Source organism: Tenrec ecaudatus, chromosome 17 (assembly GCF_050624435.1).
Source record: "Tenrec ecaudatus isolate mTenEca1 chromosome 17, mTenEca1.hap1, whole genome shotgun sequence".
Classification (NCBI taxonomy): Eukaryota; Metazoa; Chordata; class Mammalia; order Afrosoricida; family Tenrecidae; genus Tenrec; species Tenrec ecaudatus.
In genome coordinates, this window is record NC_134546.1 from 55,914,747 (window position 1) to 55,938,391 (window position 23,645).

Here is a 23,645-nt window from a genome sequence, read left to right on the forward strand (position 1 = left end):
GAGGGGAGAGTCTGCAGGGAGGTTCAGGGCATGGTGCCTGGGAGCCTGGGCTTCAGGCAGGACCTAAGGGGTGGGGCCGTGAAAAAGTGGGTGACGGAGCTGGTGAGGGGTGTGCTGCAGTATCCCCCCTCCCCCTTTGGGAGGTGTCTATCCCCCATGCCATGGGCTGGATTTTCACAATGAGGCATCTGGCTCTCATGGTCCAGCCATGTGCTGGCGCCCCTCCTGGATCATCTCAGGCAGGATGCAGAGACAAACGGCCTCCCCTGAGCCGCAGGCCACATGCAGAGGCACAGGGTAGAAAAACCCTATTTTATTCAGCCCACACCGGGCACTCTTGCTCTGTGGTATGGGCCAAATCTAAAAAATAAAAACCAGCAACCAACAAAACAAAGTTTTAGAGAAAAGTTAAGCACAAAAAAACCCCCAAAACAAACACACATGGACTTGGCACCCGGAATCCCTGTGGGTTTGGCCCCCGTTTGCTCCCTGAGGCCGGCAGGGAGGGACGCCGGGCATCCAACTGGCCCTGGCGATGGCTGGATTGGGGCACGGTCCCCTGGGCCTGGTGCATTGTGGCAGGGGGGCCGCCTGGGGAGCGGAGCCCGTTGGGAAGGGGCGAGATAGGCCCTCTGTCCAGCTCCTCTGAGATCAGGACCTAGAGGAGAAAGACAGCAGGTCACAGGCAGGCTGGGGGGCTTCGTCCCCTCCCCAGCTAGGCACCCAGCTAGGGTCGCCCCAGCCCCAGCCCCCTGCATGAACATCCCTCAGGAGAGGCAGCTGCTCCCGGTCTGGCCCAGCAGCTCCTGGAAGAGGGCTCATGGGCCCTGCCCCACGCAGGGTCTGCTCCCAGGTGGTCGCCCGCACAATGGGGAGCAGAGCTGCTACTGTCCAAAGTAGTTTCTTTCTTGTTTTTTTCTCTTCTAATTCAGTACTTTAAAATATAAAGTAAAATAAATCCTCCCTTTCCTCTTCAGAAACATGACGGAAAGCCACAGGCGTCAGCCACTTGGCCTTTCTGGGAAAGCTTCCTCGGGCTTCCTGTGCGTGCTGGCCCGGCCGCCTGCCTGGCTGTGGTCAGAGCCACAGAGCGCTCACAAGCCCTTTCCAAGCACTTATGTAAAGGGCTCAGGGGAAGGGCCCTGGCCTGCCCTGCTGCCCACAGGCCCCAGGGGAGCCAAGAGGTAGGACCAGCGAGGGGAGGGTCAAGGTTCCCCGCGGTGCTGCCTGGGAAATGGGGTACCACTTCCATCCCCCATTCCCAGCAGGAGGCAGATGGGGGAATGAGTGGAAGCATGTCCCCCACTGCACAGCCCCCTCTCTCACCTGCTGCCTCTTCCTTCTCCTTCCCTGGACTTCATGGCTGACTGGACAGTGGGCAGGGGCCTGAGACCCCACTGCCTAAGAAGCCAGCTCCCAGGGAGGGGCAGGGGCCAGTGGTTCTGACACATTCTACATGCTGGACAACTCTGATCTAATTCCTTTCCCAAGAAATCCAATCTCTGTATTGAATTCCAGACTTTGGTTCTCATTTGTAATTATGCGTGGGCTTGTGAGCCACTAGTGGAGCGGTACGGTAACAGTCTAGTTAAAAGCTGCCTCTCAAGGGGCCCAGAGCCTGGTCACCCAACTAAGCCCTAAGCCTGGTCCCACAGTGAGTCCTGATCCTGCTGCCCCCTGCTGGCTTCCCCTTGAGAAATCTTCTGGAGTCAGACAATGAGGCCCCCAAGCAGCCCCCCCGGGATTGAGCCCTGCTACGTGTGTCAGTGCGGGCTGGTCTGGACAAGGCTCTCTTTACCCAGGTGGTGGGCTGCCCCAGCTGCAGCTCTGTTGGACCAACGAGGGGACCCAACAGTGCCAGTCTGCTCCCCAGGTAGGAGAGGGGAAGGTGGGGCGGGGGCTGGTGAGCACTTACTGGACAATTTTACAGTTTGTTGCAGACACGTAGCGACCTGTGTAGTGGATGTTGCATCGCACCACGTTGTTAGTGAAGTCAGACTCCAACACTAGGTACTTGGGGTTCACATGCACCTGCAGGAAGAGGGCGGGAGAGAGGGGTGCAGCTGGGGGGGGCGTGCATCACCTGGCCACTGTGTGAGCTTGGAGTAGGACCTTGCACAGTGCAAGCATCATCAGGCAGCCCCTCGGAGGAGCTGCGGCTGCCAGAGGCAGAGCCAGAGCCTGGGCGGGGGCCTGTCCAGCACTCACGGTCAGAGAGGCTGGGGAGGGCCTTGGAAGACACAGGTGTGAGGAAGGGGCCAAGTAGGGATCTGGTGCCTCTCCCGGCCAACACTGAGACTCACAGCTGTCACCTGGAGCCCCTTCTAGATCAGGGCCTGTCTGCTGCAGCATGGCACATCCTGCGTGGGGCCAGGGTGCCCCTGACACTCACTGAAAAACAAACCAAACAGATGCTGGCCATCCAGTGGGCTGAGACCCCTGTGGCCTTGGAGTTGACTGCTGCTCACGGTGGCCCTGAGGCTGCACACACATCTTGATGGGAGAAGAGGGCTCAGCTTTCTCCCTCCATGGATCGAAGAGGGTCCCTGAATTCATACCCACCCTGAACCTGACTGGGACCTTAACTGGAACCAGGGGTTTTGCGGATGTAGTTAGTTAAGGCTCTTGAGACGAAGTTTCATGGATTTAGGGTGAGCCCTCCGTCTATGGACCGGTGTCCCTACAGGAGGAGGCAGGGACACAGACAGACACAGAGAAGGCTGAGTGAAGTAACCTGGAGGAGCCAGAGTCCTGTGTCTCAATGGCAAGTTTGGGATTGGTTCCCTCTCAGGGCCTCCAGAGGACCCCCGCCTTGCTGACAGGGTGGGGGTGGGGCTGCCTAGCCTCCTAAATGCTGAGAGAATAAGTTTCTGTTGTTTTACGTCACCCAGTGTGTAGTAGTTTGTTACCTGGGAAACCAGTAGGCACCCTTGCGGTGTAGTGGTTGCGACTTGGGCTGTGATCCGCATGGTTGGCAGTTCAAAACCATCAGCGGCTCTCCACAGGAGAAAGACTGGGCTTTCTATTCCTGTAAGCAGTTACAGGCTAGAAACCCACAGGGGTTCTTATGAGTCGGCCCTGATTTGATGGCAGTGTGCTTTGTTTTGTTTTTGATGGAAACTGATAGCGGACACAAGAAAGCCTTTTAAATGCTGGCCTACTCAGGGTGGGGCCTCATTGGGCTAGGGGTCACCTTAATGTGCAGAACAGTGAGGGAAGATGCGATCACGCTACACCTACACCTCACTTAGCGGCATGGTTGGGTGTGAAGGATCAGGCAGCGTGAAACGTGGCACTGTATGAAAATGGAGGATGACCACGTCAGATCGCAAAACTGGCAAATGACGTCATTTCACAAGTGCTGAACCCTTGAGAAGCATGACACATACCCTCAGCCAGTGCCCCCTCCCACCTTGGCTTCTGTTACTGCCATTCACGTCACAGTGGCATGTCGGATACCAGACACAGTTGGTCGGGAAGGAGTCAGACCTGATAGATCAGCCGTGAGGGCAGGACTGTCTGACTAACTTGGCGTATCACCCAATGCCCAGACTGGGAAGGCCTTCCTCCAGCCCGCCCCTGGATGAGGCTGGGCAGCGCCCTCAAGAGTGCTGGGCTGGGGCTGCACGGAGGACTCCGGATCCTTGTGTTTTGAATGCAGCCTCACCAGCAACCTGAGTTGTCTCCCCATCTTCTCTGTTCATGTCTCCCCAGCATCCAGAGCGACTGAGGGGTGCTCACCACACCCAGCACCTGCACGGCCTGCAGCTGGCCCGAGGGCCACTGTGTACGCTGAGCTTGCTTTTCTGCCCATGCCCCCAGCAAGGGCAGCGGTGGTGGCCCTACACGGGGGCAGGAGGGACTTGGGCTGGATGAGCTCATGCCACAGAAGTACCGTCACTCTAAGGACCAACTCTGGAAGGAGGGACATGTCCTCTCCCAGGTGTCTCCTGGTTCCCTGGCCTGGAGTCACAGGAATGGACCACACAGATTTCCCCCAGCCTCCTTGCTCTCTGTGGCTCTATCGTTTCTCAGACACAAGGTCTCCACCCCCTGCGCCACCTTGGGCGTCCTTACGGAAAGAAGCCGTGTCTGCCTGGGATGAAGCCCTTCCCGTGGGGAGGGGAAACTTCGGTGGGCAGCCTCAGGATGAGGCCTCTGCTGAGGGAGGAAGCCTACCCGAGGCTGAAACCTATTTCAGAATCGGAGGGCTGCTGAGCAGGCCCACCTGGTTGGACACCCACCTTCAGGATGTAGTTCCCGGGCTGCACGTCAGTGATGTCGATCCACTGGCAGTCGATGTCCGCGTTGTAAGTGTCGTAGCAGCCGGGGCTCAGGCCCTATGGACAGGCGGGGGAAGAGAGGCTGCTGCGCCTGGTCCCATCAGAGATGTCCTGCCCCACCCCCCGACCTGCTATGGACCCCTGGATGGGTGAGAAAGCGAGAGAGAAGTAGCGTGAAAGAGGAGGCCAGCTGGGTAAGAGGACGGAGGGCAGGGTTCTCGAGCTGGACAGCCAGGGAGCGGTCAGGCAGAGGACAGGCAGGAGAGGGAGGGATGGACGCCCCCTGTGGCGGGTGGGTGGATGGAAAGGCAGATCAGGGTGGGTAAATGGGCACTCGGAAGATCATCCCACCCGGACTTTCTTGGAGTGTTTTTTTCTTCCCACGAGTAGGATGTATGGGAGGGGCCTGGGCAGTGGGGAGAGGCCCCAGCAGGGCCCTGAGGTGGTGGGAGAGCTGGTGAGAGGGGCCGGACTCTGGCTGCAGTGGGCAGGAACCTGGGCAGGTGTCAGTCTCCAGTGGGGCTCTGCCTGGGCCCTGCTCCCTCCCCGCCCGTGCTCCTTGAGGCCTTGCCCTGGACTCCGAGGCCTGACCTGGGTATGAGAGGTGCATGCGTAGCGCTTGAGGTTGCCAAAGTCACAGGTGCTGTCCTCCAGGCAGAAACTGGCCTTGTGCCCTTCGGCCACCTTCTTCCCCGTGGCTGCGTCCAGGAGGTCGTAGTGGCTGAACTCGTCCATGCTATGGTAATGCCTGCGGCAGAGAGAGGAGGGCTCCGTCACCACGGGCCTTCCCTCCTGTCCTGACATGGGACCGATGTCCCAGCCCTGACACAGGCTCCTGCGTCCCACTGGGCTGCACCTCTGGGGTTCCCCATTGGTCAGGCGCTCCTGGGAGAGCTGCTTCTGGGGCCCTCGCTTCTTTTGGGGCTCCCCACCTATACTGGCCTGCCTTGGGCAAGGCCCTGTACCCCAGCTATTTCCACCCCCTCTCAAGGCTGACCCCATGTGGCCCTCCCAGCTCAGTGTCTTTATACGGCTTCTCTGAGAAACTCCTGCCCCAGGGACCCATTCTTGGCAGAGATCCTGCCCCCAGCATGGGCATTTCCAAGGTCACACTCACTGGTGGCAGCTGTGCCACTCCCAGGTGTGCCGAGGCCGGTTGGGGAGGAAGTCCGCTGTGCCCTGGTTCTTGACGCGCTGGGGGAAGCGTAGCAGTACCCGCATGTCGTAGTCGGTGGCCTCAGGGGCATAAGCTGTGCTGCAAGGACAGGTGGGGAGACCAAGGAGCAGAGTTGGGGTACAGTGATCCAGACTCCAGAGTGGGTTCCAGCAGCCCTTGGCCCAGCTCCTGGCCTCTAGTCCTGCCCCCCTGGCATGAGTCTCCCATCTGAGGCTCAGGTTTCTTGCCCTCTCTCTTGACCTTGGGGGGCTGGGTGACTGGCTGACCCTTGTTGGTCTAGAGCGTGGAGTCTTCTTGAAGCCAGTGCCCACTGGTCCCCTGAAACCTGCATCTGACTCTTAGCTGGGAGCAGCCCCTGTGAGAGGGCAGTGGGTGTGCTAAGTATTTGGGTGGGTGCGGGGGCTGCTTTGAGAAACTAGACCAGTGGTTCTCAGCCTTCCTCATGCTGCGACCCTTACATACAGTTCCTCATGTGGTGGTGACCCCCCCAACCGTAACATTATTTTTGTTGCTACTTCATCACTGTCATTTTGCGACAGTGATGAATCGGGCGACCCCTGTGAAAGGGTCGTTCGACCCCCAAAGGGGTCCCGACTCCCAGGTTGAGAACCGCTGGACTAGACTGGTCACGGGTCTGAGAAATGTTCTCTCCTGCAGAGACAACCCTAATTCTCAACTGAGGCAAATCACGGCTTGACTGTGTGGCTCAAGCCCCTCAGTGTCAAAAACTCCTCCTGTTCTGGGTCCCCTCACATACCATGGCCACCAGGGTCATTCGGAGGCCCTCACACGGGCAAGACTCTGCCCTTTCCCCGTGCTTTCCCCCAGGCAGTTCCTGCCGCCCGCCCGGGACTCCAAGCTCACCCAAGCTCCCAAACCCAACTCAGGCAACTCTCCTCCAGGAGTCTGCCCTGGCGGCCCTCTTAGGGGACTTGGGTGGCCTGTCCTGTCCCTCACAGTCTTTGACTGTGTGCTCAGGGCCAGCACATGGGGCCTTTCTATTCACGGGGTACACAGACTCCACACTGTCATTCACGTGCTGGCCTCCGATGTCCCTGTGAGAAAGAGAGAAGGGACAGGGGAGGGGAGGCCAGTAGACCGACACACACATGCACACAGAGATAGAGACACACGCAGAAAGACAGAGGCGTGTGCATGTGCATGCATGACAGGAGGAGGGCAGGCGGAAGGCTCCTCTGGGCTCAGAGGCATCTGGTCCTGAGGCCGGCGGAAGGAGGTAGCTAGGCCAGCTCAGGCAGGATTAGCTGCTCTCTGAGGGGTGTCTGGACAACAGGCGGCCCAGGCTCCAGAACGACTCACTGCTTCCTTCATTGAGAGTCGGCCAGAACGAAAGTCCCTCCGCCCGATCCGGGGGAGGCCTGGAATCTGTCTGTGTCTGGTTGGAACAAAACATTCTCTTTTCCTCTGCGCATAGACATCTGGCCCTGCGCATTGAGCTCAACACACCGTGGGAAACTAACTGGGTCTAGGTTGTAGGCCCAGCTTGACCACAAGCTTGCGGTGAGACTTGGAGCACATTGCTGCCCCTCTCTAGGTTGTGTGTGCAGTGCGCCGACTGGCACCCGCTCATGGACTACACTGCGGATGATCTTGGAGGGCTTGCCCGCCACAGGGCTGCAGGTCTATGAGGTTTCGAGGTCTGCAGACCTATGGCCAGCCTGCTCGGATGCCTGAGACTGCCAACCTGGCCTCCCACAGGCCCGGCCTGTGGACCCTTCCACTCACTCCAGGTTGTGTCTGTCACTGCAGCCTGGGTGAGGGGCCGCTCCCTCCAGCCAGCCCCAGGAGATGCCCCAGGCCAGAGCCCAGAGCCCAGGCTCCTTCCTCAGCCCCCGGGGGATAGTGGGGTGAGGAGGTAGTGACCGTATGTCTGTCGCCGGCCTCGTTGCTGGAGAAATTCTAACAGGAGCAGTGCACTCTCGTCCGAGGATAACGGAGATGTGATAGGCTGAGTGGTTCTCCAAGCGTGGTCCCTGGTCCGGTGCCAGACATACTCTGCTGGTTGCCAGCCTGTGTGCGAAACTTGCTCTAGAAGCGTAACTCGACCACATCACTGATCACACTGTTGACTTCAGCTGGGATCTCTCTCTCTGGTACAGAGAGACTCACAATGAAGGAAGCAGTGAGTCGTTTGCATGCTGGTGTGAGCTCCTGAGCCCGTCACAGCCAGGTAGTGATCAGACCACTCGGACTGGCTTTGGACCAGAATATAAGTCCAGTACATCACTAATTACAGGGTGTAGGTCATCTGAGCTTTTTCCAGAGGAACTTTCTCAATGAAGGAAGCAGTGAGTTAGTCTGCATCCTGGTGCGAGCGCCTGAGCCTATCACAGCCCGGGAATGACCAGAATGCAGTCAGTGACTCGGCGTGGCGTTGAGGAAAACATTGGGAATTGAAGGAGTTTCTCAGATTCTAAAAACAAATGCAAATGGAGGGTGTAGACGTGAAAGAAAGAGCATCCAAGAAAGATATATGAAAGAGGGTTCAAAAGTTTGTGAAAACTGGCATTAAGAGATAATGCCATTTTTCCAGGAACTATTTGAAAGCTCCTGGTAAGTACTCTCAGCATAGAGTGATGCCAACCCAAGAAATGTGTGAATATTATCTTTAACTAGTTCTCTGAGATGCCCCCACCCCCAGCAGAGCACGTACATTTGAGGAGACTACTGTGAATACATTTAGAAGCCTGGGAGGCAGCCAAATCACTCACAGATAATGAGGTTGCGCTCCTTCCCTGCCTGGCTCCCTGGAGACAGGCCAGCAGATGACGAGGTCAAGGTCCTGAGAGGCTCAGGCACTTGACCAAGGTCCTGCAGCTTGTGAGCAACCGGGGGACTCCTGAGGGTCTGTCTGGATGCTCCTCAGCCCCTTACCTGGCCAGACACTTCTCCTCCGCAGCGCAGCGCAGGGAATACAGGTGGGCCCTCTGGACGTAGGTGGAGGCTTGCACATAGTTGGGGTCCGGGACTAAGTCGGGGAGACCTGAAGCAGGGAGTGGGAGAAGCACGTGGTATTGGAGGGAGTCTGGCTGTCAGAGAATACCCTTTGCTGTTCTGTCACCTCCTCCAGGAAGCCTCCCGCCCCGAGCTAGGTGTGTGGTTAGGACCATCCCCCAGGGTGCTCCAAGATGTGGGAGTTACTGAGACCTCCTGGAAGGGCTGGGGAGGAGCAAGGTCCCCAAGGCAGACAGAGCTTCCCTTGAGGAACAGCATGAACAAAGATCCAGAGGCAGGGCTGAGCCAACTAAGCGATTTCCTGGTAGACACTGGCCCGGGTCCTTTAAGCCCCAGCCTCTGCCCCCCCACCCCCCCACTCCCCGCCCATGTCCTCTGGTCCTCTTCCTTTCACCCTCAGTGGACTCACAGGCCACCAAGCCAGCCCTGAGTTTCCGGCCCGGAATGGGTGGCAGAGGGCTCTCAGGCAGAGCCAGGTGCGTTTGGGTTGGCAGAACTCAGAGTGGACAGGAAGGGAGGGGATGGAAGGAAAACACAGCCCCAAGCAAGCTGCTGACAGTGCAGGGTCCTAAGCTGGGCACCCAGCCAACGCTCTCGGGGGCCTCTTTTCCTGGCAGCACACCTCTGCCCCACTCCCAGCCTTCAGCCTCCCTGTCTGCATCCTCTGCACCTGGCCTCCCACACCTCCCCTGACCTAGGGTCAAGTGCCCTGGGCAGTCGGGAGACCACTGCCACCCTGATGGACTGCTTATTCCTTGGGTTCTCCCAGAGGGGCCCCACCTCTCCCCCCATGAAGGCACTGGTCCCCATAATCAGGAATAAGTGGAAATCATATGCAGGTATCCACACCCGTTCCTGAACCAGAACAAAAGCATGGTCTTACGTGGGGAGGGTGGGCCAGCAGGGGGGCCCAGGAGACCCCAGGAGCCTGGGGAGGTGAATGACAGGGTGGGGTGAAATGAGGTTGTAAGTTCTCTTACTGTTTTAGAGCACTCAGCTTTGGGGAGGCCAAGGGAAGGGAGGCCAGGCCATGGAGTGTGGAAGAGGGGGGCTGGGGTGGGGGCACTTGAGTCACTCTGGTACTCTCCCAGCCCCTCCTGTTGGGGCCAAACTGTCTTGTCGGCCTCCGGTTGAGAGATGAGACCTAGGAGGTGGCTGTGGCTCCTAGGGTAAATGGCGGCATCTGCCTGCACCCCGAGCTGCAGCCTCCCGCCACCATCTCGCATGACCTCTCTGGGGCCTCGGCCTCATGTGGGGCCTGGTCCAGGCGCCTCTGGTGATCTCACCTACTGGGAACGAAGTGGCAGCGTGGAGCGCAGGGTGGGTGACGATGAGGTGGTTCCTGGCTGATGGGGGCCGGCTTGGCGAGTCAAGCTCCCATGTATTAGCCAAGCCCCTAGGAATGTCTGCAGTCATCCCCCAAGGGGCCCTCAGGAAAAGGCCACCTTGCTGCCAAGCAGGGAGCTTATTCTCACCCTCAGTCCGGGGGCAGCCTTTGGGGAGGGGCCAGGAGGACCATCCACCCACACTTACCGCCACCCAAGCATCTTTGCTCAGCCACATGTGTGTGTATGGAGTGGGGGTTGGGGTGGCCATCAGCTGGGCCTGAAGCCTCCTGGGACCCAGCCTTCGGCACCAGACAGCCTGCCTCCCCGCCTAGGCCCACTTTCAATAAACACTGCCCAGATGGCTCTACAAAGCCTTTCTGGCCCAGCCCTGCCTCTAGCCATTCCATGAGCTGGCTGTGAAGTGCAGGGAAGCTGGGAGAACCAGAGAAATAAGAAACCCAGGTTCTATGGGGCCAGTGGCTTCCCCTGAGCCCCAAGCTGGGTCAGAGAGCTCTGACCTGGCCACAGACGGAGGCAGGCCGGATACATACCAAGGCCCACATCTGTCTGCCTCCCTGCTGTGTGTGCACAGATGGGGCTAAAGCTCTGGTTGTAAAGCACTCAAAAGGGCACTTAAAAGGACTAGTTTTGACATCATGGACTCTTTTTTATTTCAATTGAGTGAGGTGGGCTTTTGGGAAAGGGGGTGGAAGTGGTGGTGGTGGTGGTGGTGGTGGTGTGTGTGTTCACCCCCAGTGATGGGTCAGAAGAGGGTCAGACAGCTTGGGACTGCAGGGCAGTCTGAGACTTGAACCTGGCCCCAGATGATCAACTTCTCTTCCCACTGCTGATGAATTTCAGGGCCAGGTGGGGAGCCTTCTGCCTTTCACTCGAGCTACTTTAAAGGCTGGTGGCTTAAGAGATGCCTGTCCGAATCATCTACACATGTGCTCCACCCACTGCATCCCCCAAGACACCAGGATAGCCTTTGGAGGTGCTGGAGGAAACGGGGGATCAGAGAGGGCAAGGAAGTTGCCCAAGGCCACACAGTGAATCAGGGCAGTCCCAGGAGGCGTTCCCAAGCTCCAACCTCCTTCCAGTTCTCCCTTGCCATTTCCTTTCGATACTCCCCCCTCCCCCCACCCCCCTTTAAAGGTATAACTGACACACAGTCAAATCCAAGGATCTCAGGAGTGTGGGTTGATGGGTCTTGACAAGGGCATGCTCTCATTTAACGACCACAGTCAAGCTACAGCAGGTTTTCCTCACCCCGGCAGGGCTCTCCTGCCTTCCCAGCCATGTCCACTTCCCCTTCTATCCCCGAAGGCAACCAATGGTCCGACTGCTATCACCAAACGTGTGGCACCTTCTTCCCAAACAAAACCCACTGCCATTGAGTCGATTCTGACTCTTGGCGATCCTACAGGACAGAGTAGATCTGTCCCTGTGAGTTTCCTAGACTGTAACTCTTTACAGTAGAAAGCCTCATCTTGTCTCTTGTGGAGCAGCTGGTGGGTTTGAACTGCTGACCTTGCAGCTAGCATTTCTACATGTAACCACCAGGGCTCCTCCTGGCTGCTTTGAAAACTTCATCAAAATGGAATCACTCTTGCTATCCTTTCATTGTCTTCTTGGTTCCTTCCCCTCCGACACCCCTCTGAACCCCATCCCACAGCCTGATTGACTCGGTGGTAGTAGCTGGGGGAAGCTGCTGGAGGAAGGGCAGCCTTGGGAGCTGAGGCCAGATTCAGGGATTCCCTGCTGAGGGCCCAGGGTACAGAGGCCCCTCTCTCAGCTGGAATGTTTTCCCAGTAGGAACAAGGTGGCCTTTCAAGGCCTGCTCTCCACGGGGGGCATTCCACCAGCAGCCAGGCCAGAGGACTTGGGTTCCTGGCCCTGTTGTCATTGCCATCAGACTTGGGCAGAGGGGGAGGAGGTAGTGCTGGGAGGAGGCGGGGAGCATGTTGGGGCAGGGGTGCTGTTCTGCTGTTTGGGGCTGGTGGGGTGGCCTGTGTTGGGTGAAGTCCAATTACCCTCAGTCCAGCGTGAATACCCCCATCCAAGAAGTGTGCATGCTAAAGGCAGGTTTGGGTTGCCCCAAAGGCTGGGGCACTGAAGAGGGGACTTTTGCTATGGGGGTGTGTTTCTTCTGGTGCTCGGGTGGGCCAGCAGCTGGAGGCCCTCCAATGAAAATGTCCCCCAGATTCGCCCCATTTTTATTGATGCAGAGAAGGGCCTCCCCTACAATTGTCACTGCAGCCCAGCAGCCCATGGCCACTCTTCTCTGCTGGGCTCCCTTCCGGTCCTAACTTACAGCCATTTCACCTTGGTCCTCACTCCTGACCCTCAGACATGTCCTTGAACCATTGTTGTTTCTGTACAAAGTCTGCAGGGCATTTGGGGTGGGTCTGTGGGGTTTTTTTTGGGGGGGTGTTGAGAAGGGGTTGTCCCTGGATATGCAAATGAGAAGCACTTGGCTGCTCCCTGAAAAGTTGGCGCTCTGAGTCCACCCAGAGTTCCTCAGAAGAAAGGCCTGGAGACCTAGCTCCAACACTGCTGCGGTCCCTGTGGCCCACAGGTCGCCTCCGGGCTCCCCAGGGGTCAGAATCCACCTGACAGCAATTTACACTTTCTTTTTAAATAATCAACCAATGTTATTGTCCTGTAGCTCTTATACTGTCTCTTGATTTTTTTTAAGCCAATGCGGATAGATGTTTAAGACATATTTATTTCCCTGCTTGTTGTTGCTAAATAGGATCCCACTGCTCACATCTGCCCAGGCTCCTGGTGGCGGACCCCAAGTGCTCTCCGACCCCTGGATCCATCAAACCACCATGAACTGTGTGCGTACCTGGCTCCACTTCTAACCACTGGGCCCCCTCCCCAGCCTTAGCTTCTTCCCCAGCCCCCAGCTCCACTAAAGGGGGCTGGCTTCAGAAGTCTCATCTTGCTCAGAGGCGCTTGAGACCCTGGTCTCCACCAGCATGCTGCCTTCTGTTCTCATGAGGCAGACAGGAGCCCGGTGGACGCTGTGCTAGACCTTCTTCGTGACTCTGGCCAAGCCTGGCCCCTTTTTTGCACCTCAGTGCCCCATTACTCCATCTAACTGCCCCACAGACACTCATGACTTGGGGCCCTGTGTCAGACCTCCGCCCCCCACCCCGCCCCCCATGGACACCTTTCCTCAGGCATGACATGCTGACCCTGTGGGCTTTAGACACAGAGGCCCAGTCCGCAGAAATCCCAGGCCAGGGGTGCCGGTGGTCACACACCAAGTCGCAGGCCGAGCGGCCACTGAGATGGCTACAGTCAGGCTGCTCTGCTGGGGAGGGCACAGGTGCCAGTGATCGGGATCTCCATGCCATTCCAGTGGCAGCCACTGATCTGAGGGTGGCCCTTGTCTCGGCTGGCTGATCCAGACTCTCGAGGGCAGGGAGGACACACAGCTGGATGGAAGGACCTGAGCAGAAACCCTCTAAGCTGACTCTGGGGATCCAACATGCTTAGGAAAAGCCCACCCTGGCCTCCTGCCCCAGGCTGGCTGGACAACACACGGCAGGAGGTGTGGTCAGCAACTGTCTTCCCTGGGGTCAGATCCTAGCCCATTGACCCCCATCCCCACCCCCACCCTGCCCCAGAGTCAGTCCTTCCTCCGGTTGAGGGAAGTTGGCAATCTGCTCTTTGGGCCAGGTCTGGGGGATCAATAAACACTTGGAGATGAAAATGCATTTGGAGCTACTCAGTCCATTTTCTAGACTTGGGCAAGAGACTGAGCCCTCTCACAACGTTTACAGCTAGGTACCCCCTCAGCTGTCAGGAAGTTCTCCCACCCATCTGACCTAAATCCTTCCAGCTTCATTAGGAATCTGCTCCCTCCTGCTCAGGAGGAGGGCCCTGGGTCACATTCCCGCCCCCTTGCTGGGCTGGCTCACTCACTGCCCACACTTGTTCCCCTCCTGGCAATGAACCGGGTCTCCTGCAAAATTTTTTCTCCAGAGCGACGTGCTCCAAGAAGCAGACAATGGAACATGGAATGCAAACCGCCCTAATCTCAGGAGCCCAGGCTGGAGGAGGAGCACGGGCCAGCAGGAACCGATGGGTCTGTTGTGAGCAGTCACCTTCTTTCCACAGCCTTGTTTCTGTGCCCCCCCCCCCACTTCCTGTCCCTGCTTCCTGCCCCTCGCCTTCAACGCGGGCTCAGCCCCTGCAGCCCCTCACAGCGACCTGGACTGTACCTCCCACACAGCTTTTCCACCTCATCGGAGGGTCGCCCCGTCCTCTAGCTGCACAGGCTGAAGAACCTGGTGTCATCCCTGGCCCCTCTCTTCCTCTCTAATCGGCCAGACCAGCAGCCTCCAAGCTGTGGCCTGGAGGTGACTTCCACCCACTCTGTGACACCCTCCCCCTGCTTGGCCCTAACAGCCCCCTCACGTCTCCCTGCCTGCCTCCCCACTGCCCATCCCCAACATAGCTGTCCAGGGTCGGGGTCCTGCAATGCCCTTCCCCCAGAGGGCTGACCGCTTGCTCACTTGCCGCCTTCCAGTCTTGGTTCAAAGAAGGCCCGACCCCCCCTTCTGCTCCCTCTCCTCTATTCCAACCCCTTCTCTGCATCTATTTATAGCGTTCCCACGGGGAAGGAACTTCCAACTCCCTTTGGAAGAACACCCCACCCTAGACCCGTGCTCAGGACACGGTAAGGCAGGCACTCCTCCGCACAGTTACTGAAGGGGTGAATTCTGGCCTGACTGGCAGGTGCCCCCAGGGCAGGGCTGGGCATCATCTCCCCGTGGCCCAGGTCTGAGTGCGTAGCAAGTTCTTGTTGCTGGAGAGGTGGGGAGAAGGGAGCGGCTAGGACCACTCTGCACCCTGGATGAGGGCAGGGAGCAGGCGGGGACTGAGCCCTGTATACCCTCAGCATGCCTGCACCCCACCAAGGGTCAGGGTGAGTGTAGGCTTTGTGGCCACGCAGATGCTGGACTTGAGTCCCAAAGTCTTTGTCTCAGGAAGATGACCTTTAGGGCTGGACACCCAGCAAGCAGAGGTGGGGCGGGTGGGAGAGGTAGACCGTCCCCTGAAGCTGGGTTGGTGAGGGCAGCTCAGGCTTCCCTTGCCCCATCTGAATCCCCTCTGACCTTTGACCCCAGTGACAGGGGGCTTTTCTTCTGAATGGACATGATGCTTTTCTGGGATGCCCATGAACAAGGGGAAAATAGGGCCCAGCCCTTGCCTCACACTGCAATCCTGAACCCAGACAAAAAAGGTCCTTTGGCTCCAGCTGCAAAGAGGGGTTCGGTCAGACCTGCTGAGGAGACAAGCCAGAATGGCCTCCCCCTTCCCACCCGGCTACCCGCCCTGCGCTGCTCCTCCACAGGAATGCCGGGCACCGGAATTGGAAGCAGGTGTGGGTTGCTGGGCGGGTCCGCCTTTCCTTTCTCTTTCCCTTCCTCTCCTGCCCATTCCAGCCGCTGCCCTGGGGAGTTTTCCATTTGTTCTTGGCTGGGATGGGAGGTGAGGTGGACCCGGACCGGGGATCTACGTGGGAGGGGCAGCTCCTCTGAGCGCAGAGGGCAGTGATGGCTGGAGACCCCAGGGGTCAGGAGGGCCAGAGGTTCTCATAGCTCCCTACTCCGGGCCCCCTCACCTCAAAAAGGCCCTCAGGGTATATTTGCATAATATCAAGTGTAAATTGGATAATGTTAGGGTAGGCAATGGATATGAGATTGTATTAGGGGAAAGCCAAGGAGAAGAAAAAACAGACTCCCAGAAGATACCTCTAACTGGAGGCAAAATCCAAATTTTGGATTTTTAGGGCTTCAGATATCAGAAAAGCAATGGGCCCTGAGACAGGTGGTGCCGGTACTGGAGGAGCAGGCGAGGCTGAGAGCACCCAGCGGGCGGACGGTCAATTCAGCTCAAACGAGGTCGTTCAGAACTCAAGCCTCACTGTCCTCACCTGCAAAACGATGGAGGGATGACGGAGAATGGAGACGAGGGCTTGGCCTGCTAGTTGGGGTATAGGCACTTGGTACATGGCACGTGGCTCGGACAGGCAGGGACTTGTCAGGAGTGGGTTTGTTGTTATTATTGACCCTAAGAGTGGCCTCTTCTTGCAAGGGCCAGTGTGTGGGCAGGAGGCAGAGAAGGAGGGGTGACAGCCGGGGGACGGGAGGGGGCAGGAAGTCAGCCTGGGATGAGGCTGCTAGGACATAACTTGTCTGTCCACCCACCAGTGACCCTCGACTGTCTGACAGGGAGGCGGGACAAGGACCCAGACCTCTGTCCTTGAAGCTCACACAGCCCTCAGCCTGGAAGGAACAACATTCTCTCGCCTGGAAGGAACAACCTGACACGCTTCAGGGCTTAGAGGAAGGTGACCTTGGACAAGGTGCTGCACCTCTCAGGGCTTCCGTTTCCCCATCTTTAAAATGGGAAGGACAGACACCGCCTAGTGCCGCTATGAGGATTATGGGTGACTCTCCTTGTAAGGCTACAAGGACAGCAGCAGAGTATAAGCACCGCGTGTCTGTTTGTCTGGAGTGATAAGAACGAGCCAGCAAACCCTAGACCCAGAGCCCTCTGTCCCCGCAGCCCTCCCCGGCCAGCTCTGGGTATAACACACAAACACTACGGAATGAATGAATGAATGATCAAGGAGATGGGGGAGGCATGAAGTGCAGGGTGTTCAAGGACCCAGGCACGTTTCAGATGATGAGGCGCAGCTGTTGGTGTCAAGATGGGGAGTCACATGGCCTCACGTCCTGATTCCACCATCTAGAATTGTGGGACGGTCACCCAGGGCCTGCCCCTCTCTATTGTGGCCTGATGCTTGGGTACAGGGCCAACCTGTCCCACGGGGTTTCCAAGCCTGTGAGGTCGTGGAAGTGGATCTCCAGGCCTGTGGTCTGAGGCCCCCTGGGTGGGTTTGAACTGCCAACCTTTCTGCTAGTGGTTGAGCACTTAACCTTCTGCACCTTCCAGGGCCTCCTCCCCTTCCCTGTAACCCCCCCACCCCCACGCCACTGCCAGAGTGCATTCAAACTAGCACTGCCCTGGGGGTCCCAAGACAGCAAACCAGAGAGCCTTCGCTTTCTCCCACAGATTTTGTGGGTTTGAACCCCTGACCTTGTGGTTAGCAGCCCCACACATAACCCACTGGGCCACCAGGGATTCCTTATCTATAAAGAGGGGCCGATAACAGTGCCTGCCCACAGGCTACTGGCGGAAGTAGGGAAGACAACGAGTGTTCAAGAAACGTCAGTCTCAGTCTCCCCGGAGGATGGTGGTGGAGGCGCCCCGTGCTCACAGCCTGGCTGGCCTGCCTCCCCCGTCTTCATGACACGCTCCTGTGACCAAGCACCAGTCCCCTAGGTCATCTCAGTGCAAAGCAGCAAGCATAGGCTCTGCCTGCAGCCTGGTTCTGTCACACACAGCTGCTCCCCCTGCTCCCCGACTTCTGGTTTCTCATCTGTAGCGAAAGGATGGCAACCTGCCTTGCTGGGAAGAGGAAGGGACGCTGCCTTTCAGCCGCTAAACTCAGTAGAGGCGCCTCAGCAAAGGACCAGGGTAGCTGTCGCTGTCCCAGCCTCAGGGCTCTAAGTCTGGGATCTTGCTGCAGAGAGGCCTGCTGCTTCCGCCCTCCTTGGCAGCGACCCACAGCCCTGTGGTCTAGTTAATACGCCCTTCTAGCCACAGCCTGTGTTATCTCCACCAAATGACCTTCATTTGCCAGATGGATCTGGGTCCGAAGGGGGAGGGTACCGATTGGATCATGTGGCTCATCTGTGAGGACTGTCAACAGTTAACTGTGCGTGGTTTCTCACTGCATATAAAACAAGCCATCTTGGAAGCAGGAAGGAGAGAGTCTTACTGCCAGTGTGATCCAGGAGACAGCTTTGACACAAGAGGGGAGTCTGAAGAGCAGCACCAGGCACCAGAGCCTGAGACAGAGAGGTGGATATCGAAGTCCACAGAGCTTTGGAACAGAAGGCTGGTTTGTGGAGTGGGGCACCTCTGGGCACTTGATTGGAGGAGCTGAGTTTGCTGACCCACAGAGCTGGAGCAGAATGCCTTCATGTTGAGGCTTCCAATGGAGTGGCATGCCCTTTGGGCATTTATTGGCAGCCCTAAAAGAGTTTTGTAACACTGCCCAAATGGGACAGAGGCCAGGCCAAGGGGCTGAAGGGTAGAATGACCTGCCTATGAGAAGAAACAATCCTGACTGAAGAACTTGAGCAGTCCCCTCCTGTGAACTACCCTAACCAACCTCATAATTGTGACTTCTGTGTGGCCACTGCAATGAATTCTGGGACTCGGCAGGAAAGTAGAGTGTGCCATGGGAGACGAAGCACCTGGGCAGTGGGCAGGCCCAGGGCAGACGGGGGCCCAGGCAGTGGGAGTAGGGGCAGGGTGGCTCCAGGTAGGTGCATAAGCTTGTTGTCCTCAAGCTCGTGCTGGTTCACGGTGACCTCGTGTGTCCAGGCAGAGTTGTGCTCTGCAGGGTCTCAGTGACTGGTTTTCCGGAAATAGATCACCAGGCCTTTCTCTGGATGGAGTCTCTGGATAGTGGCTGAGTGCATGAACACGTTGGTGTGGATTTAAAACCCAAACCCAACCCACTGCCATAGCGACCCTAGAGGGCAGACTAACACTGCCCCCAAGGGGTTTCTAAGGTTCTAGATCTTTACTGAACGAGATGGCTTCCTCCCTCTCCTGATTTGAAGCACGCAGCCCTTAACCTACTGTGTCCTTGGGTGTGCATCAGAGAGAGTGCGCAGGCCTCAGGGACAGCCCAGCACCCATAGGGCCTGGAGACCTGGGGGAGGGAGGAGGTGCTTTTGGTTCTGGAGCATGTAGATTTTGTCTGGAGAGTCTGTGGGAGTCACATGATTTGCACATGTAGGGCACAGAAGGACTGGAGCGGGAGGGAGGGGGCTGAGGGAGCAGGGAGGAGGCAGCTGCAGCTTGCCCCTGGTACCCGAGGCAGGACACACGCCACCCAAGGCTGGCTCAGTGGCCACAGGGGCCGAAGTAAGGTGGCCAGGCAGCTGGCCCCACTTTACATGCATGGGGTAGCTGGAGCAGGGAGTTGGGCCAGGCTGAAAGGAGGCCTTGGGAGGAGGGCGCTGGGCTTCTGGGTCCCAGAGTGACTTATTGGCACTGTGACGCCCAGCTTCCAGAGGCTGAGGCTGGCGGGAGAGAGTGAGGGATGGGGCAGGGGCAGGGGCAGGGGCAGGAGGCTGGGAGCTGAGCGAGGGTCCGAGGGTCCGGGTCTGGCTCTAGGGGAGCCAGAGAGGGAATCGCCCAGCACAGGGGCACACAGCTAGCCTCCCTGAGCAGGTTTGCACCTTTCTCCAGCTTCCTGTCTCCCAGCTGGAGGAGATGGTACCACAGGGGCCACAGTCAGCCCTGGCACCCAGGCTGCGGAAGCTGAGGGCTCAGGACAGGCGCTTGGAAGCCCCCCAGACATGGAGGGCCATGGGTGGTGCTCACATGTGTTTGGTGTTGTGAGGACACATCCACACCCACGCACGAGCGCTGGTTGCCAGCGCCCAGCCTCAGACCCCTTGGGGGGAGGCCAGGAGAAATGAGGTCAGTCTAAGAGAATCTGTCCTGGGCTCCCACACCAGGCCTGGGGGTCTGCTCTCCAGCACACAGCTTGGCCTCCCCTGGGCTGGGATTTTCCACGGCCCAGGCCTAGAGGGTGGAGAGCGAGAGCCCAGGACAGGGGAAATGCTATTGCTCCTGCCCACCCTACATGCCCTCCTGCCCTTCACACTGTGGATTCAATGACTAGAGGATGGTGCTGACTCACCTGTCCTTACAGCAATTCTTGGGAAGTTCTTGCTGACCAGGGGTGAGGGAAGACCCCCCTCCTCTGGGCTCCTATAACACCCACTTGCTCAATCTCAGCACTGAGATACACCCCCCCCCCTGCAATGCGGCTCCTCCAGGGCAGGGCTGGCTTGATGCATATCAGCACTCATGACCTAGCTCCCGAGTCCTCCACATTCTGGGAAGACACGTCTTTGACCCAAAATGAACTCTGGGGCCCAGGGGCCTTGGCTTGCTAAGAAGCAAACACACACACACACTCCAGAGGCGGCCTGGCCCCGGCCCATCCCTCTCTCAATCAAACGGCTCCTTAAGGATTGACAGACCACAGAGGGGCCCTACAAATCCCACTGGCTCAGAGCCCAGAGAACTGGCTCTGCCAGCATCATGCTGTGGTCTTAGAGGCCAGAGCTTTTGCCTCTGCCCAGGGTGGGTTTTCTGAACTCCACCATTAGGTCTTGCATTCTAAGAAAAGGTATGACCTAAGTCAAGTCCCTTTGGGTTACAGCTCTAAGAGCAGCTGGTGGTGAGGACCTGCTACAAAGATGCTGTGCTAGTCCCTGGGGTGGGGTGGACAGGCTGATCCATCCTTCACATGCCCCAGAAGGACTACCTGGCTGCTTCCTGCCCTGAGTTCCTACAGGTATGCAAAGTGGGATTCAGCACCCAATTTGAGTGCCATGCCTTGGATTGGGGGAGGAGGCACCAGTGGGGTGCCTATTCCTTAGCTTTGGGAGCATGTCAGGAGCCCCATGGTGGGGGCAGGAGGGTCCTCTGCAGAGTCTCCCCCACACTGGACTCAGGCTGGCTGGAGACAGGCCGCATTCCTTGCTGGTGACCTAGGGACAGTGGCTGGGCTTGGGGTCTTGGGTGCCCTGGGGGCCTGCTAAAGCAATTTCAGAGTGAGCAGAGGATCATGGGTAGAGGGCGCTGATGGTAGTCTGCAGGAGACAGGTCAGGAATTCCATAGCCATTGAGGCTGAGCACAAAACTCTGACCAAAGCTGACTGTCCAGAGGAGGAGTGGTTTGAAGAGAGTAGGGGATGAGCGGTGGCCTTCCAGCCTGGGCACACCACCAGGCGGCCTTTGCCTCTGCTGAGGTAGCCCTCTTGGTGACAGCACTGCAGCCTTGCCCATCTGAGGGGTGACAACAGCCCCCACTGTCTCCTCCAGGGCAGAGGGTTTGGGCCTATCATCCACTCCCACCCTCTAAAAAAAGCCAGTGGGAAGTACACCCAGGCCCCAGCTCCCTCCTGGGACTCCCAGCAGGGCCAGGGAGAGGATGAGGAGAGGCAGACACTGGCCTGGAGCATAAAGTTTAAGGAGCCACCCTCCCCCCAAAAAACTCAGTGGAAAGATAGGTAAGATCTCAGTATAATATTGTTTTTGAAAATGACATTCCAGGCACGCACACGTGCGCACAGAAACCCATGATGAACAAAATAGCCAAACTGCAAAGACCAGATCAGTATTGCAGATTTCCCCACCCCTCTTTTGCCTTAGGCTCCAATGTGGCTCCACAGGCGGTTACTGATTCTATTTAAAAGTTTGGTGTTTTGTTCATCACAGGCATTTTTGCCTTAATGTTGCCTAAAAAAATATTGCAGTAACTATTACTCATCTTGATTACTGAGCTTTTTTTGGCACCCCCTTAAAATTCGCTCCCCAGGCTAATGCCTCTTGGACCTCATTCTAGTCTCCACCTTGCAGCCCCCTTCCCACCTCCCCCTCCCCCTTAGGGTGTTCTGTTCCATCTAGCAGGTTCTCTAGCCTGACTCCTGCCTGGGATGCCAGCCTCTGCTTTAACGTGCCCATCCAGACCAGGCTCACACCTGCCCTGTGACTGGGACCTCAACAGAGGCACCCACTGAGCCCTTCCTGGTCCCCGAAGAACCTAGTTTCTCATGGTCCCTGTGTCCCCCTGGGAAGGGGGTCTAGGGACCCCCAAGGGTAGACGGCTGGCTTCCACTGAGAGAGGCAGGGGGGATAGATAGTTCCTTCCCTTTGTCCCCAGATGACCCAAGCCAGGTCACAGGGCAGAGCTTCCTCCAGAGCCCCCTCACCCCTGCACCCGGCCTGGCAAGACTCCAGCACCCACCACTGATGCGTGGGGATGGGCAAGACTTGGAGTTGGCGCCCACTGGGGCCAGGGGCTCCCCAGCAGCTCAGAGTCGGCCTTGGGTGAAAGATGGAGGAGGGGCCTGCACCCCGGGGTGGACGCGGGGGAGGGGGCACCGGGCCTCTTGGGGGGGCGACACTTACCGCGACCGTTCTGGTTGGGTCGGTACACGCTGCCCACGCTGAGGCGGCCCTGCTGCGCGCCGTTCCGCTCCCCGCCCGGAGGGGGCGCGTCGGAGCTGCGCACCGGCAGGTAGGGCGGCTCGGGCGCGCGGTACGCGGGCTGCGGCTCCACGGGCCGCGGCTGCGGGACGTAGGCCTCGGGCTGCCCGTTGGCGCCGTAGGGCGGGTACCAGCCGAGGCGGGGGTCGCCGCCGTAGGTCTGCGCGGCCGCGTCGGGGCTCGGCTCCGGGTAGGCGGGCTGCTCGAGGAGGCCGGCAGTGCCCTCGTGGTAGAGGCTGTGCGAGTAGCGGCGGTCTAGGCCGTCGGGGGGCTGCGGCTGCAGCGGCTGCAGCGGCTGCGGCGGCGCGTAGGGCCTCTCTGCGCCCGGGTAGAAGCCCTGCGGCGGGTACTCGGGCTGCTCCTCGCCGCCGCCGCCGTAATCCTCGTAGCGCGCGCGCGGCTGGAACGGGTAGAGCACGCCCGCCGAGGCCACGGCCGCCGCCCCCGCGCCCAGGCCGCCGCCCGCGCCGCGGTAGTACACGTAGCCCTGTTCGTAGGTGCGCGCCGCGGGGTCGTAGTTCTCGTACTGGCCGACGTAGGGCGCCTGCGGGTAAGGGAACTGCTGCGGGTACGGGGCTGCCTGGCGGTAGGTGGTGGCGAAGGCCGAGGCCGAGACCGAGGTGGAGGCGGAGCCCCCGTGGCGTTGCTGGGAGACGGAGGTGCGGGCCCGGGCCAGGCCCGTGCTGTCCCCGACGGCCACCTCGCGCCAGTTGTCCGGCACCTGCCCGAAGCCGAATGGGTGGCGCGCCTGGCCCCGCACCGTGTCCGAGCCCACGCGCCCGGGCAGCGGCAGGGACGGGGCCTGCCGGCGCCGGGGGCCTCCGGAGCTCCGCCGCTGCGAGACCTGCGGGGTGCCCGCCAGCAGCACCCGGGAGCCGCTCTGGGCGCTCTGCCGCCCCGCCGGCACGTACTCGGAGCCCGAGTTGAGCAGGCTATACACCTGCCCGTTGTTCTCCCACTGGATCAGCTGCCGCCAGCGCCCCGGGTCGGCGCTCTGCGCGGCGGCCGCCTGCGGTTGCTGCCCGCGCACCGGGACGCAGAGGCAGCAGACGCCCCACACCAGGGCCCCCAGCTGCCAGCCAGCCGGGGCCAGAGCCATGGTGGCCCCTCGGCAGAGGCCTGCTGAGCAGAGAGGCGCTGGGCAGCGGCCTCCTGGGCGTGTTTCTCTTCCCACGGCCTCGAGGACAGGACGGCTCCTTGCCTGCCCCGGCTCTAGCTTTGTCCATGCTGGCCTTGTCCCGAGCGGGACGACTCCTCCGATGACAGCATGTCGAGGCCAAGGGGTCAGGGCAGGGCAGGGGCGGTGCCCAGGGCTGCACGAGGCTCTCTGCAGGGCACCGCGAGGGCAGGGACCTCCTGGAGGGGTGGGGGGCGCCTTACATGGCCAGCCCTGTACTGGCTAGCCGCTGGGCAGGCGCTTTCTCACTCTGAATGAAAAAGCAACAGGCTGGGAGAGTTGGGAGGTTTGGAGCTGGCTGGTCCGCCTGCTGGGGCTTCCTCCGCGGGGCCCTATGGTCCGTCGGGTTTTAGCTATGTGGCCTGTCCCGCTGCTGCTGTGCTCTAGCAGCGCCTGGCGCACCCAGCCAAGCCACAGCCTGCCCCTGGGAAGGGAACAAGGCAGGGAGTGAGCTGGGGCCTCTGGGGACTTAGACCCGGTAAGTGGGGCTCTGGCAGGCAGGACAGGGCTGGGGAGGTAGCACCATCTTGCCC

The 23,645-nt window shown here is 59.0% G+C and overlaps 1 protein-coding gene across 1 annotated transcript; it reads right to left on the bottom strand.

Moving 5' to 3' along the window:
• Window positions 1-298: 298 nt before the first annotated feature.
• On the bottom strand, window positions 299-23,380 carry LOXL1 (lysyl oxidase like 1). The gene is made up of 7 exons (XM_075535514.1): window positions 21,858-23,380; window positions 8,356-8,464; window positions 5,401-5,538; window positions 4,875-5,031; window positions 4,245-4,340; window positions 1,916-2,031; window positions 299-658 (listed from the first exon to the last, which is right to left on the bottom strand). The coding sequence occupies exons 1-7, from the start codon at window positions 23,032-23,034 to the stop codon at window positions 652-654; spliced, it is 1,800 nt and encodes a 599-aa protein (XP_075391629.1). The 5' UTR covers window positions 23,035-23,380; the 3' UTR covers window positions 299-651.
• Between the last annotated feature and the right edge of the window lie 265 nt (window positions 23,381-23,645).